Consider the following 13,694-nt stretch of genomic DNA (forward strand, 5'->3'; position numbering starts at 1 on the left):
TTTTATATATTCTGCTCTATCATCTGTGTAACTTAAGGGTAAGTCATGTGAGGGGCTGAGCTGGGAGTTGAAGGCACTCAGCCCCTTGAAGATTTATCCTGTATTTCTTTCATATGCATTTTTAGCCTTTAACTAAAGTAGTTCTGCCTAAATTCTTTGCTTCTAGATTGTCTAATTTCTGATGGTGCTAATAATGTGAAATATACTGTAAAAGGAATCTTTCTTAGTATGTAGCATGATATAATCGCAAAACCATTAAGTTGAGAGAAACCAGACAAGGATTTTTTTTAAAAAAAAGAGTGTTAGGAGAGAGAACTTCATTTTTGTTGCCAACAGAAGTTGTGTAGGATGTAGAACAAGATCTTGAACTTTCAGCCCAAACTTGGTTAGTCGAAAGAAAACAAGTAAGCTTTTTACAGTTCAGAAGGAAATTTCTGGATTTTATGAATAAAATTTAATCCTGAATATTACATTCACTTCCTGCTCATTAAAATTAGATTTTTTTTGACATGCACTTGTGTAAGTAATGGATTAGGATTTTTTTAACTGAACATAGGACACCAAAGTCTTCATCTACACAAGTACAGCATAGGCAATGACATCTAATGTTTATAAGATCTGACTTGGAGCGGCCCATTCTTATATAGTGTCATTCATTCGTAATGTATCAAAGCAATTTACAGAGTGAAATAATAATTAGAGAAATAGCAGAAGAGGAATGAGAAATTAAGAGACAATTGGGGGAGATTCCAAACTTGACATCAGCAGTTGCTAGAATGTTGACTTACATGAGTAAGTCTTCGAAGGACAAGCCAGTGAAAGAACAAAGCTATACTCGTGTTTGTTTAGAGACCAAAATGTGGTTGGTTACCTGAATAGGGAACCCGGTTGGCTTCATTAGGCCCCAGAAGTTAATAACTAAAAGAATGTTGTTGGTTGGTTTTAGCTACAGTTAAGGATTTGCTTCTCTCCCAGTCTCCTGTGCTGGTAGTGTTTGTTTGGTGGACTTGTACAGCAGTGGAATATTAAATATATAAAGATCTGTATGGGTCTCATTTACCACAATGATAAGTGTTGTACAGGACCTACCTAAATGTATAAAGTTTTTTTTATGGGTACCCTCTGAAATACATAGTATTGGCAATAGTATTCCCTCTTCTTACTATGCATCATTAGTGAATATATATCCAGCAAACTAGAAGTTGTTTAGGTTTTTTTAATCTCATTATTACACTGATCAATAGGAGGAGAGAAAAAAGTCAAGATTTATAACTTCAGACCTGGGAGAAGCAGAGAAGGAATTTTCCCTGAGTAATCTTCCCTCCCTAGCCCTTCCAGTTTCTCAAAATCAATATGCTCAGCTTGTCTCTTTCTTACTTGTTTTGTGTCTAGGAATAGCGTCACTGAAATTTTTGCAAGGGAAAATAAATTTCCTAGATATTTAGGGTGTATCTCAACTTTTAATTTCCTTGATTAAAGTATTGGAGTGAATAATATATCTTGGTTGAAATCCATTCTTACTACGTTAGTAGGGCCCAACCATGTTCACAGTCCATTCTGATCAATTTCACAGTCATAGGATTTAAAAAATAGTAAATTTCATGATTTCAGCTATTTAAATCTGAAATTTCAGAGTGTTGTGATTGTAGGGGTCTTGACCCATAAAGGAGTTGTGGGGGGGTCGCAAGGTTATTGGGGCAGGAGCGGGTTGCGGTACTGCTACTCCCCCCACGCTTACTTCTGCACTGCCTTCAGATCTGGGCGGCTGGAGAGCAGCGGCTGTTAGCTGGGCACCCAGCTCTGAAGGCAGTGCCCCTCCAGCAGCAGCGCAGAAGTAAGGTGGCCAAACCATACCATGCCACTCTTACTTCTGTGCTGCTGCAGGCGGCGGCTCTGCCTTCAGAGCTGGGCAGGTGGAGAGCAGTGGCTGCTGGCCGGGAGCCCAGCTCTGAAGGCAGAGCCAGCAGCAGCAGCGCTGAAGTAAGGGTGGTGTGGTATGGTTTGGCCACCTTACTTCTGCGCTGCTGCTGGAGGGGCACTGCCTTCAGAGCTGGGTGCCCGGCTAACAGCCACTGCTCTCCAGCCACCCAGATCTGAAGACCATGCAGAAGTAAGGGTGGCAACACTGGACCCTGCACCCCCAAATAACCTTGTGACCTCCCTGCAACTCCCTTTTTGGTCAGGACCCCCAATTTGAGAAACGCTGGTCTCCTCTGTGAAATCTGTATAGTATAGGGTAAAAGCGCACAAAACATCAGTTTTCATGAGGGGAGACCAGATTTCACAGTCCATGATGCGTTTTTCCTGGCCGTGAATTTGGTAGGGCCCCAGACATTAGGGAAAGTAGTTTGGTTATGAGAAGGAAGAGTTTATAATCTTGTCTGAACAAGCAGTCTTCTGCCAAATATATATGATTAATATAAGAAAATAGTCCTATGTCGATTCCTAGAGAGCTTGGTTCAATTTCTTTGCTATTTTCTTTAAACATTCCTGAATTTCATCTTCTAATGGGATTGAGGATAATGTTAAAACTGCTTAGTCAATACTGTGTAAAAAATTGGTGATTATAAAACAATCAACTCTAAGTGCATGGTTTTCAGATATGTATATATTTAACTGTGAATACTTACAAAATGGAGTCTAAATTGTAAATCTATTTTAACGTTGCCTGTTGAAACAATGGGCAAAAGGTTCCAAGTATACACAGCATTCTGTGCTGGCTTTTAATTGTAAACTTGATATTGAGGTTATGGTCTTTGTGTGGATCTGAATGTTGTGTTACTTATATCTCTCATCCTAGGGAGGACATGTATGCCCAGGACTCCATAGAACTACTAACAACATCTGGTATCCAGTTTAAAAAGCATGAGGAAGAAGGAATTGAAACTCAGTATTTTGCAGAACTTCTTATGACATCGGGAGTAGTGCTGTGTGAAGGAGTCAAATGGCTTTCCTTTCATAGGTAAATACTGCACATACAGTAATATTTGAGTTGGCCATTTCTTAATCATCTATTCTGATGCCAGACTTAAAAATGATTGGCCTGTGCATTTTAAGCTGTACATCTAGTGCTGAATTAGTTCAGGGTATAGTGAAATAATTTAAAATGCTTTGTTAATGTTATTCTTAGGATCTGGGCTTCCAACTTCACAGTAGTTCATTTAGAAACTAATGACCTGTGTCTTGTAACAAGATGCAAAAACATTGGTTTTCAGGAGCAGCCTTATAGAAAGGGAGCACTGTATCTTTCTATTTGTTTTGCTTTGACAGTTTCCCAGGTCAAGGGAGAAAACAAATACATAACTCTCCTTGTGTATGCTAGTCAAGTAATTGGAAAACTGAAAATAGTTGCTTAACATTGTTTGGGGGGGATGGACACCTCAGTACAGCCCTGAAGAAAAACATGAACATGTCATATTAAATGCACAAAAAACAAAACTTTCAGATGACTTTGAAAAACGTATCTTGTTCTTATGTAGGACACTCTCAACTACTTAAACACTTTTTTTTTTTTTTAAAGTAGACGCCTTTATGTTCTTGGCTGAGAGCATGTGGCCTCTCTAAAAGAACTAATTCCTTGTGAATTATTATTTTGGACATATGTTATTTAGGATGACAGTTATTAACTCAGTTGCAGCAATCAGCCTTTTTTGGGATGTTTTTAGCTGAGCCAAAAAAGGGGAAAGACTGAGGATTGTGTGCCCAGGAAAAGTGATGTTTGAAGAGTGCTCCTCCCATTTTACCATGCTTAGTGTTATGAAAGTTTTACATGAAACACTTCTTTCTGCACACATGCTTTGGGCTGTCTTGTGGAAGAAAGTTCTTACTACTTGGTGTGCTTAGCTTATTGAAGAGACATTATTTCTCAACGAGATGGAAGGGAGGGGTGTGTGTCTGTGTGTGTGTCTGTGTGTGTGTGTACAGACAGTGCATATAAATGAAGAGATCCGTGACTGAGTTTTGTTTTGTTTGGTTTCTTTAGTTCGGAAGTGACTGTAATCAGGTTTCAAATTCCATTCTTCTATAATGAGGTGGAAGTGAATATATAGCAGGGTGGATTTGATTTAAATCACTAGTGAGGAAGACTTGATTTAATCATGGATTTCTACATAAAAGTGCATTCTTGTTGATTGTTATAACCTTAATCCATATTCTTCCCAACTCAGAGATAGATGTAGGCTTCATTTTTAGAAGGTACACACTATACATTTTTAAAGTGATTTATTTTAAAAAAATTTTCAGATTAGTTTTACAGCTATATCAGAAAATGAATGATTGTTTGGTTATTTCATTTACCAAAGGTAATTGAAGCAGATATTTATGAAGTCATTGGGAGGTGAACTATCTCCAATTCAACAGGTTAATCATTAATATTTGGAGGATTTTCTTGCCAGAACATCACCAAACAGACATTTAAATTGTTTTATTTAACTAAAACAACAACGTTAATGTATTCTGGATTTTTTTCTTCAACAGCAAACATAATATTTTAACAAAACAAGCATATGAATTTTTGAATTTAGTTAAACATTCAAGGTTTTTAAAATCAGGTTTGCTTTTGTTAAAATTGTTTTTACTAAAATAGTTTAAAGGAAGTATTTAAAAAACAAAACAAAAATTAAATCGACTCTGTCAGCCAAGTCAACATGAGAAACTTAAAATATTGGCTTCTGCAGCTAACTCAGTCATCTTCACCTTCATTTTCCTGTTTGTTCATCATCTGGAAAAGAAAAACAAGCTTTCCGGCTTTTTCAGGTTCCAAATGATTTCTCAATTTGGAATGAATTCGTCCAAAGGAAGAAAATATTCTTTCTACACCAGCAGAAGAAGCTACTGCTGTTAAAAGTGAGATTATCACTTCAACAGTCTCTGAATCCAAGTGCTTAAGTGACTTCCACTAGTTCACTGATGTGAATTTTTTTTAAAACATCATCAGCAAACATATTTCTTGAATGGTTCACCCTTAGCTCTGAAGTTTATTGTAGTTGGCATTATGGATGGATGATTGCTGGATGTCCATGTCGTAGCCAACTCCTCTTCTTCCGCAGTTAAGGTTTGACCCTAGTACCGAGTATTGAGAATATTTGCAAGAAAATGAGCTGGAGATAGTGCTTGTCCCATTTGTTTTGTTAATGCTTGTAATTTAACTCTGTCATTGCATATTTCTCTTTTTAAGATCTCACTCAGTTCCTTCCAAATTTCAACAGCATCAGCAATAAAACAGCTATTTCCCTGCATTTTGTTCAAGGCTACAGAAATAGGCTTCAGGGCACTCAGCACGTGTTCAACATTTCTCTTAAGCCCAAAGTTGAGAACTTTGGCTGTGACAGTGCCATCTGTTTTTTCACTATTTTGTTCACACACTGTCATCAGATTAGGCCAGTTCTTGATCGAACCAGTCCGCTACTGAGTTCCGTCACACATCTTGTGGGAGGGTTAGCTTGTTTCCTCACGCTTTTTTCGCAGCAGCTGCTGCAAAGTGGTTGTTACAGAAGTATTTTGCAATTTTAACAACATTAGCCTTTATTTTTGGAACACTGAAGTCTTTGGTTAGGAGGTGCATTAAATGAGCACTGTAACTGTATGTTATTAGCTTGGGACTCTCTTCACTCTTGTAAATAATTTCTTGGATACATTTGCAGCATTGTCTGTGACCAAGCTGCGTACTAGACATTTGAATTTTTTTCCAGTTTGTTTTAGCTTTTACTGCTACTTCTTCTAAGTGTTCTGCTGTGCATGCATTTCCTGATGTATCAATTGTTTCTGTAAGGAAGACCTTCTCTTCTTCTGTTGTCACACAAGCTCATACAACAGGATCATTGTGGACATTGCTCCACCTATCAAGACTCAGGTTAACAATTTCATCCTCTAGACCTTTTGCACGCTGCTCAATTTCTCTTTCATACACTTTATGCAGCAATTTGCCTGCGACATCTGCTCTGTTGGGTGGACTGTATCCTGGTCTTAATGCCTGAACCATGTTAATGAATTGTGGGTTTTCAATCATGCAGAAAGAAGAGTTTGTTGCATAAGCAAACGGAGCAATTTTTTCTTCAGTTACCTTTTTTTGTAATTTACTGGTTCTTATCACAAACTTATCTATGGTTGTTTTTGGATGGAGGTTTTTTTTTTTTCTTTTTGCTACAGGTGATATATTGTGGCTATGTGACATACATGATGTGACTGAAACACTATAATTGGCAGATAACTCCGAAACTGTAGAAAATGATGGTGATCTTGAAGGTGGATATTCTTCAGAATCCTGTATGTTGAGGATGGATTCTCCTAAACAAAATGTCAGTGCAGTTATTCTATTATTAACATACTGCTCATTTAGTATTACTCATTGCATTCACTAACACTCAGTACTACTTTAAAGGTGAAATTGTAAAAGGAAGATCTGCCTATTTATTTTTTTATCACAACTGCATCTAAAATGATAGTACCATAGAGGAACAACTCTATTTTTTGCTCAAACATGAGAATTCAAGAATAGTCCAGAAGGAAGACAGGCAGTCCTTAAGAAAGAAGTATGAAATAAAAAATGTTTACCAACCTGAAGATCCTGCATGATCAGACGTGTTCCTTTCATCATCTTCAACGCAGCATCCTCCTGAGAAAGAACACTTCTCATGATGTTGTTTAATTTGGGCATCCAGGCCTTGCATTTCTTTGTTGCACTGTTTGCATTTTGCACACATGCCTGTCTTACCCACAGGTAGAGGAACTTCATTAAAATATTCCCAAACTAGGTCTCTTTTACTGCCTGCTGGTATTATAGGTTTTCCCTTCTAGTGAGAGAATGGTATGGTAGATCTCAGATCAATGAAGGCTACACTCAGAAAGACCTCAAGACTTCTGGAATATGCTGCTCAAACAGTTTCACCTTTCTTTCTACTGCTGTCCCTCCCTTCTCACATTTATGTCCAGACTTCTTCTCCTTGTCCAGATCTATTCTGCCCCCAGCTATCTTCTATTCATTAAACTTTTTGAAACTTTGTACTTTTAGAGAGAGGTAAAGGATTGACACTGTACACAGATTTGCAGAGGGACAATAGGGATGAGCTCTGTTGTTTCTCGCCTCTATATATTATTTATTTAAAAACCTTTTTCCTGTTAACAAGCATGTTATCTCTAGCAACACAAATCCACAGTTCGAGAACTGCAAAACTAAGCATCTCTGATAGTTTCTTCTAGACTGAGCCCCATTGGGTAGATAGAAAGATTAATTTAAATAATCTATACAGAAGCCTCTGGAACCCCATAAGATTGGGTCCCTAATCCATGAACTGTTGGAACTTGTTTACAAACCTTTTTTTAAACATTACATGAATATATTGTCTCACACTACAGAATTAGAATTTATAATCCTTATTCCATGGTGAGATATCTTTGAGCTATAATGTGTCTTAATTAAAACTATCTTTAGATAGGTTTTTTCCTCAAAAAGCATTTTTTCAAAAAAATCATTGATTTTTATCCACCCTGATAGAGTGGTAGGGGGAGTGGATAGAGAGAATTCTTTTTTTTTTTCCAGTGGCCAGAGGGGGATAAGAAGATTTTTCAGCTTAAGATGCCTGCTAGATTGAGTGTCCGTGGTAAGAACTGGTTCACTGCTGAATGTAAGGTACTCCTGGGGAAATTCTGCACCAAAAAATTAAAAATTCTGCTCATGATATTTTAAAATTCTACAATATTCTGCATATGTTGTTTGTCAAAAGAACACAATATAATCATGACAGTTTCAATTATTTGGTAATTTATTTCAAAATATCTGTCAGCAAGTATGTCTGTAACAATACAGATTAAAAAAAAATCTGGTAATTTTTTTTTTTTTTTTGGACAAATAGATTCCTTACTAGGCATATTAATACAGAACTTTTGAGTAACGCATTTAATTTACAATACAGAACTGTATTTCCTGCTCTCGTCAGAAGCAGTGCAAAGACTTGGGAGTGTCAGGGGTAATGGAGGAACTGAGGGAGAGGGAAGGAGCCTGGAGTGAACCTGGAGGGTTGCTGGGTGTGTGTGGGAGAAGTACAGAACAGATTTTTGGGGTGAGGGGCAGGATTGTTAGGGAGTTGGAGAGCCTACCCCATGCAGACCCCAGCTGATCCCAAGCCTCTCCCATTCAGTCAGGCACATCTGCCCCTGTCCCTGCACCCCCCATCCTGATGGGTGTTTGCAGCCTCCTCCCCATGTGGCCATGTACCCCCACTCCCATTCAGCCCCTGACTCAACGCTGTCACCCCACTAGCTCCTGAGCCCCTGCCCCAATCTGTGTCCCCCACTAGCCATTCTGAGCCCCAGTCTGTGACACCTGACCCCCAGCAGCACCATGTCTCCTACTGTGTCCTAACCTGGCTCTGCGGGCAGGGTGCTGTGATGCATTTCTACTCCTGGGGGAATTCTGTTCCACTGCACGCGTGTGCAAATTTTTTCCCCCACAGAAAATACATTCTGCCCCAGAAGTGCTGCAGTTCTGCCTTTTGCCCACTGGAGGCCACTCTGGTGCCAGAACAGCCAATAGCTGTTGAGTTCCAAGTAGCTGAAAGTTGCAAGTTGCGAAAGTTCTGAAATCTGTATCTATCACACTGGGTGCACTATGATTATAGAATTGTGGGGGTTCAGTAGGCTGTGGTTTGTTGACTAACTATATTTGACTTGTATTTCATTTGTGTGCTGTTTGACAGTAGTCTATGCAAACTTGCTCACTGCTATATTCAAGTTTTAAACAGATTGAAACTGTGGATGACAAATTAGAAAGTAAAGGATATTCTTGAGAGTCAGTTTAGAATTTCTTGTGCCTGTTCAGATGCCAATAGAATGCACTGTTGCATAATAGAAATTTTCCGTAATGATCAGGTAAAATATTCATGATACCTAAGTACATGCAGCTCTTGTTTTAGAGAAATAGTGCTAACCCCATTTTATAGATGGGAAAACTGAAGTTCAGAGCTGGGAAGAAAGGTCTTAAGACTCCTCCTGATCCAGCAGATGGTGCTTTCTCTTCTTTTTGTGCAACATGTGCACAAGTAGTAATGAAAATCAATGTTTTTTCCAATTTGGGAAAATATTTTTAAAATTGAGTGGATAATGTTTTAGATATCAGTGTTTATAGATAATCATGCAGTTTGAAAAAAATTATATGAGCAGCTTCTAATAATTTTCTAGCCACAGAACCATTTTTCTTTAAATTGCCTCCTCAGCTAAGACTAAAGCTTGGTCTATGCTAAGAGTTAGGTTGACATAAAGCAGCTTATGTTCACCTAACTAGGTCAGTGTGTACACTACAGCTTTGCTTCTGCTGATGTAAGTGCCCTACTAAACCGACATAATAACTGCACCTCCGCTTATGTCAGTATAGTTAGGGTGACGCAGTGTCTTTGTAGACACCATGTTCCCTACCCGGGCTGTTAGCTGTCTTTGTCAATTTTATGGCTCCACTGAGCCGTGAAATTGACAAGAAAGCTGGCTCCCCAACTGGGCTGCTGCCTGGTCTCCGCTTCAAGCCAGGCTGCCACTCAGGCTCCGCACTCCGCAGTGGGAGCCTTGCTGCTTCCTAGGGTCCCAGCTCCTCGCTCCCTGCTGGGAGCAGAGCAGCTGACTGGATGCGGGGTGCAAATCTTCTGGCTTGGGGCAATAAGCCTTGGGTGGCTGCCCCCCTGCTTCCGGCTGGGAACGGGGAGGCGAGAAGCCCAGGAGGCAGCTGGGCTCCTGGTGGGGAGCTGCATGGAGCTGAGAGCCCTGGCTCTAATCCACCCACACTGCTCCTCTTCAGTTGGTGGAAGCGCTCCACGTGAGGGTACACAGCACTGATAGAAGGAAGGTAGTGTTGACATCAGCCATTGCAATAATTACTGCGGTGGCTGAAAATTGACCTAACGTAGGTTGACTTAAGATTGTAGTGTAGACATGACCTGAGACTTAGTAGCCTGAGTTTCAGCCCACCCACATGGAATATCCACTCCGGATACCACACTGTGCACCTGCAGATTATTAAGATTTAGAATGAACAGCTTGAAGAGGTCCTAGCTATAGTAGCAACAATAAGCAAATTTTGAATCTCTCTTTCTTATTCCATTATATGAATGCATTTTCCAGCACAGAATGGAACAGGAAATATAAACACGAAGCCTCTAAAAATATCTGTACAAAGTCTACTTGTTAATAGGAGTTTAAATCTTGCATTTGTGTAATGGACTTGTATAGTCAATTGAGCACCAAAGCTAAATTTTGCTCTTGTAGCCAACATTGAATTTGAAGACTTATTGCTGTTTAAATGCCCTCAACTTGTTGTCTTAAGTGTTGGCTCCTAGGCAATGGAACAAAGCCTTCCTAAAAATGTGACAAAAATATCTTAGCTGAGAATAAATAGCTCTTTTACAGTCCTATTTTGTTTACCATACACAATGGTAACACACAATTAATGGTTAGTACGGGTTTTAAAAAGATAGGGAGAATCTTTATTCATCCTTAAATACTGATGCTTTGTTCTTAATTGAGAACAAAAGAAACCTCTTTTCAGTATTTATTTGTTCATGATTTTCAAATAATTGAGAGAATAAAAAAAAAAATCTAACAAAGAATGGAGCCAAAAGCATACCAGTGCAAATGTGTATACAAGGGAGGCAAAGCCATTATTATACTAAATTTGTTGATAATACTGACTTTGAAGTTAAGGGAATAATAGTCTGTGTATTTTGTGCCTAGAGAGAGGGGATGAAGAGCATGTAGGTAGCATACAATTTTAATATTTGTTCCTTTTATTTTGAACACTTAACAGATATCAACAAAACTGCTGTGCTTATATGTATCAGTCTTTTGGCATTAATATAGAATATTTAATATAGAAATAGTGAGGAGAGACCTCTTAAATACTGAGAAGGTTCTATTTCAGGAGACTGTAAAGAATTTTGAACAATACTTTTAAAGAAGCCATTGGAAATTTAATCTTTGGATATTTCTTAAATTACAGCTACAACTAACCGGGAGACCAGTCTCCTGATCTGTTTACAACATGATTTGCAACTAATAGTGTGACTAGGACCCGTCTGTCTTAAGTGTCCTGTAACTGGCATAAATCCTTGAATGGATGTTGCAACAGGATTGAGGACAGCTGTGTTGTAGAGAACCCCCTGACTCAATTATGTTTGTAGTGAACACTGACCCTAAAGTAGATCTCATCATCATCTTTGGTCTGCTCTACAGTAAAACTGAAGTGGCATAGCTATGTTGGTTAGAAGTATGAGGAAAATCACATCCCCTAATTGACATAGCTATACTGGCAGAAAACCTAGTGGAGACACAGGTATACCGGCAAAAGTCTTTTTGCTGGAAAAGCTTATTTCATTTAGGGAACTGGTATAAGTTAAACAGGCAAAAGAGCTGTTTTGCTGGTATAAGTTTGTCTCCCCATTGGGAGGGTTGTCAATAGTTATTTTTTGGAAAACCTTGTCTAGTGTAGACAAAGCCTTAACGTCAGGAAATTTTTAGTCACCTAAGTATAAGCAAGTATACTCAAGACCTGATCTTGTGAGGTGCTGAGTGCTGCCCACTGTCGCAGTTCAGAGCAACTGCACTTGCATTTCTCCTTTGTGGTCCAGCGGTGGCACTGTTTTTTTGGCTCTGGCTCTCGGACATTGCCTCCCTTGGGCAAAGCCCCATGTTTGTCTCCCTCCCCGATTTTTTTTTTTTTTTTTCTGTTTTCCTCAGGCTGCACATTTCCCTACCTACACTGTTATTTCCAGCAAGCGAAACTGTCTGTCTGTGCCAGTACCTGCTCTTTGCTTACTCTTTGAAGGCTGTGAACAACATAATTGCCAGCAGTTATGAGTTACTACACAGCTCTTACTAAGCAAGCACATTTATTCTTAAGTTGAAAGCATTACAGAGAAGTCGTTTAAAACAATAAAAGTTGCTACACACATGCTTACCGGGTCACCCATCAGTCTTTTATTCCAAAGTATGTAGTTTCTGGATACCAGAACTTGTAAATAGGTATTCACTTGATTTCCCCCTCCCCCCGCCCCCCAGTGGTTCCTATCTTTCAGTGGAGGGAAGTATTCTCTTTAAGAGTAGATCCAAAGACATGGGGGGGGGGGGGTTTGTCTGTGTGTGTGTTCACTCCAAGTTTACTGAAACATTTCTTAGTGTCTTTTGAAATGTTGAGCAACTACAATTCTCGTTTACTGCAGTAGGAGTTGTGGATGCTTAGTACCTCTCAAGATCATGTTCTGAGAGTCAGTAGCTTAATCTTCACTTGGAATCTTGTTTCCTTGGAATTCACTATTTTGCAAATTGATTTTTCAAAGATACCTCGGAGTTCAACGGAGCAAAGCTGGAACCTGCTTCTCTGTCACAGTAGACAATCACAGTGTTTTCTGTTGACTACAGGCATTCTCAGTTGTTGCGGTGGTGATGTTTGTTAAATGTATCCGGTCCTCCAAAACAAATTAGTCATTTTAAGGGACACTACTGACCTTCAAAAATTATTTGTGTAAATATTTTGTACTTACTGTAGTTCCAAGTAACGCTTTACATAGCAAAAATGTCTGTGTGCGCGCATTTGGCATCCTTTCATGCATAATTAATTTTACTGTCACCGTAGTCAGTACTTTTTGGAACTTTTACACAACTTTATTTCAAAGCTCATTTTTAATAAGCTTGAAGGAAGACTATTCAAGAAGTTATCTCTGGATTTCTAACAACTTCAGTGACATCCTGACATAGCACTAACAAAGCTATTGTGCAGCCAGAGGCTCATACAGCCACCAATATGGGATGCTTTCCCATGGCTATCAGTTTGTATATACTGTAGTTTTCCCACAGAGAGCCAGTAACCTTGCTAAACCAGAAGAGGGACAGCAACTTCAAAGATGGGTAGTGGAGTGTTCTGATAAATGAAGGGGCCTAAATAAAATCCTGAAAACCCAAACCCCTGTTGAGGTCAGTAAGAGCTATGAGTGCTCAGCATGACAATTACAACACTAGTCAAACCATAGAACAGCTTGAATGCTAATTCTGAGGATAGTTAAGTTGTCCGGGCATTTGCATGGTGACTCCCTCAACAGTTGTATAGACTGATGTGCAGCTACCCTTTAAATCTTAACTTCAGTGCATGCCTGTTGTGTAGGGTAAGGGGAAAAAAAGTTGTTCTGTTAAATTCTCTCCAGCAAGTCTTGTATAACGAGTGAGCTCCCCAAGAATCTTCTGATGTTCCAAACCTTGCAATTCCTGGTAGCCACTGTATTTTGCTAAGAAGATCAATTAAACTGTCAAGTAGGCAGCTACTTTCTAGTGCAGAAATAGAACTTACCATTATTAAAATGGGATAAAGCCTTTCCAGCCTATCTAGCTTTTGATAGTTCTCAAAATGTCTATTGGTAGCTTGAGAAAAGCACTTAACTCACAGTTAATTGGTTATTTTAAACTCTTCCCCACCCCCCAAAATAATGGCAAAGGAAAGAAAAATATGGGCTTTTCTCATCTTTTCAGAAACTTTTGGTTCTCGGTCAATTGCCTACAGCTAACTGTGCTCCTTGAACATACATGGTTTTGTGCACATGTTGCCATATAACTTCAGGGATTGTGGTTAGTTGTAAGCATCATAACTTTGAATAATTTTGTTAGCTAGGAAAAAAATATATAAGTAATAAAAGCCCTCATTTCAGGATGTAAACCACTAATTGCCG

At 39.1% G+C, this 13,694-nt stretch overlaps 1 protein-coding gene across 1 annotated transcript in view; it reads left to right on the forward strand.

The window, feature by feature from the left end:
- CNOT7 (CCR4-NOT transcription complex subunit 7) overlaps positions 1-13,694 on the forward strand; it is a 31,633-nt gene that overhangs the window by 2,688 nt on the left and 15,251 nt on the right. The window contains exon 4 of the mRNA XM_077815585.1: positions 2,801-2,962. Within this exon, the coding sequence (XP_077671711.1) occupies positions 2,801-2,962 (162 nt within the window). The remainder of the gene's footprint in view (positions 1-2,800; positions 2,963-13,694) is intronic.

This window comes from Eretmochelys imbricata, chromosome 4, assembly GCF_965152235.1.
Source record: "Eretmochelys imbricata isolate rEreImb1 chromosome 4, rEreImb1.hap1, whole genome shotgun sequence".
Lineage (NCBI taxonomy): Eukaryota > Metazoa > Chordata > Testudines > Cheloniidae > Eretmochelys > Eretmochelys imbricata.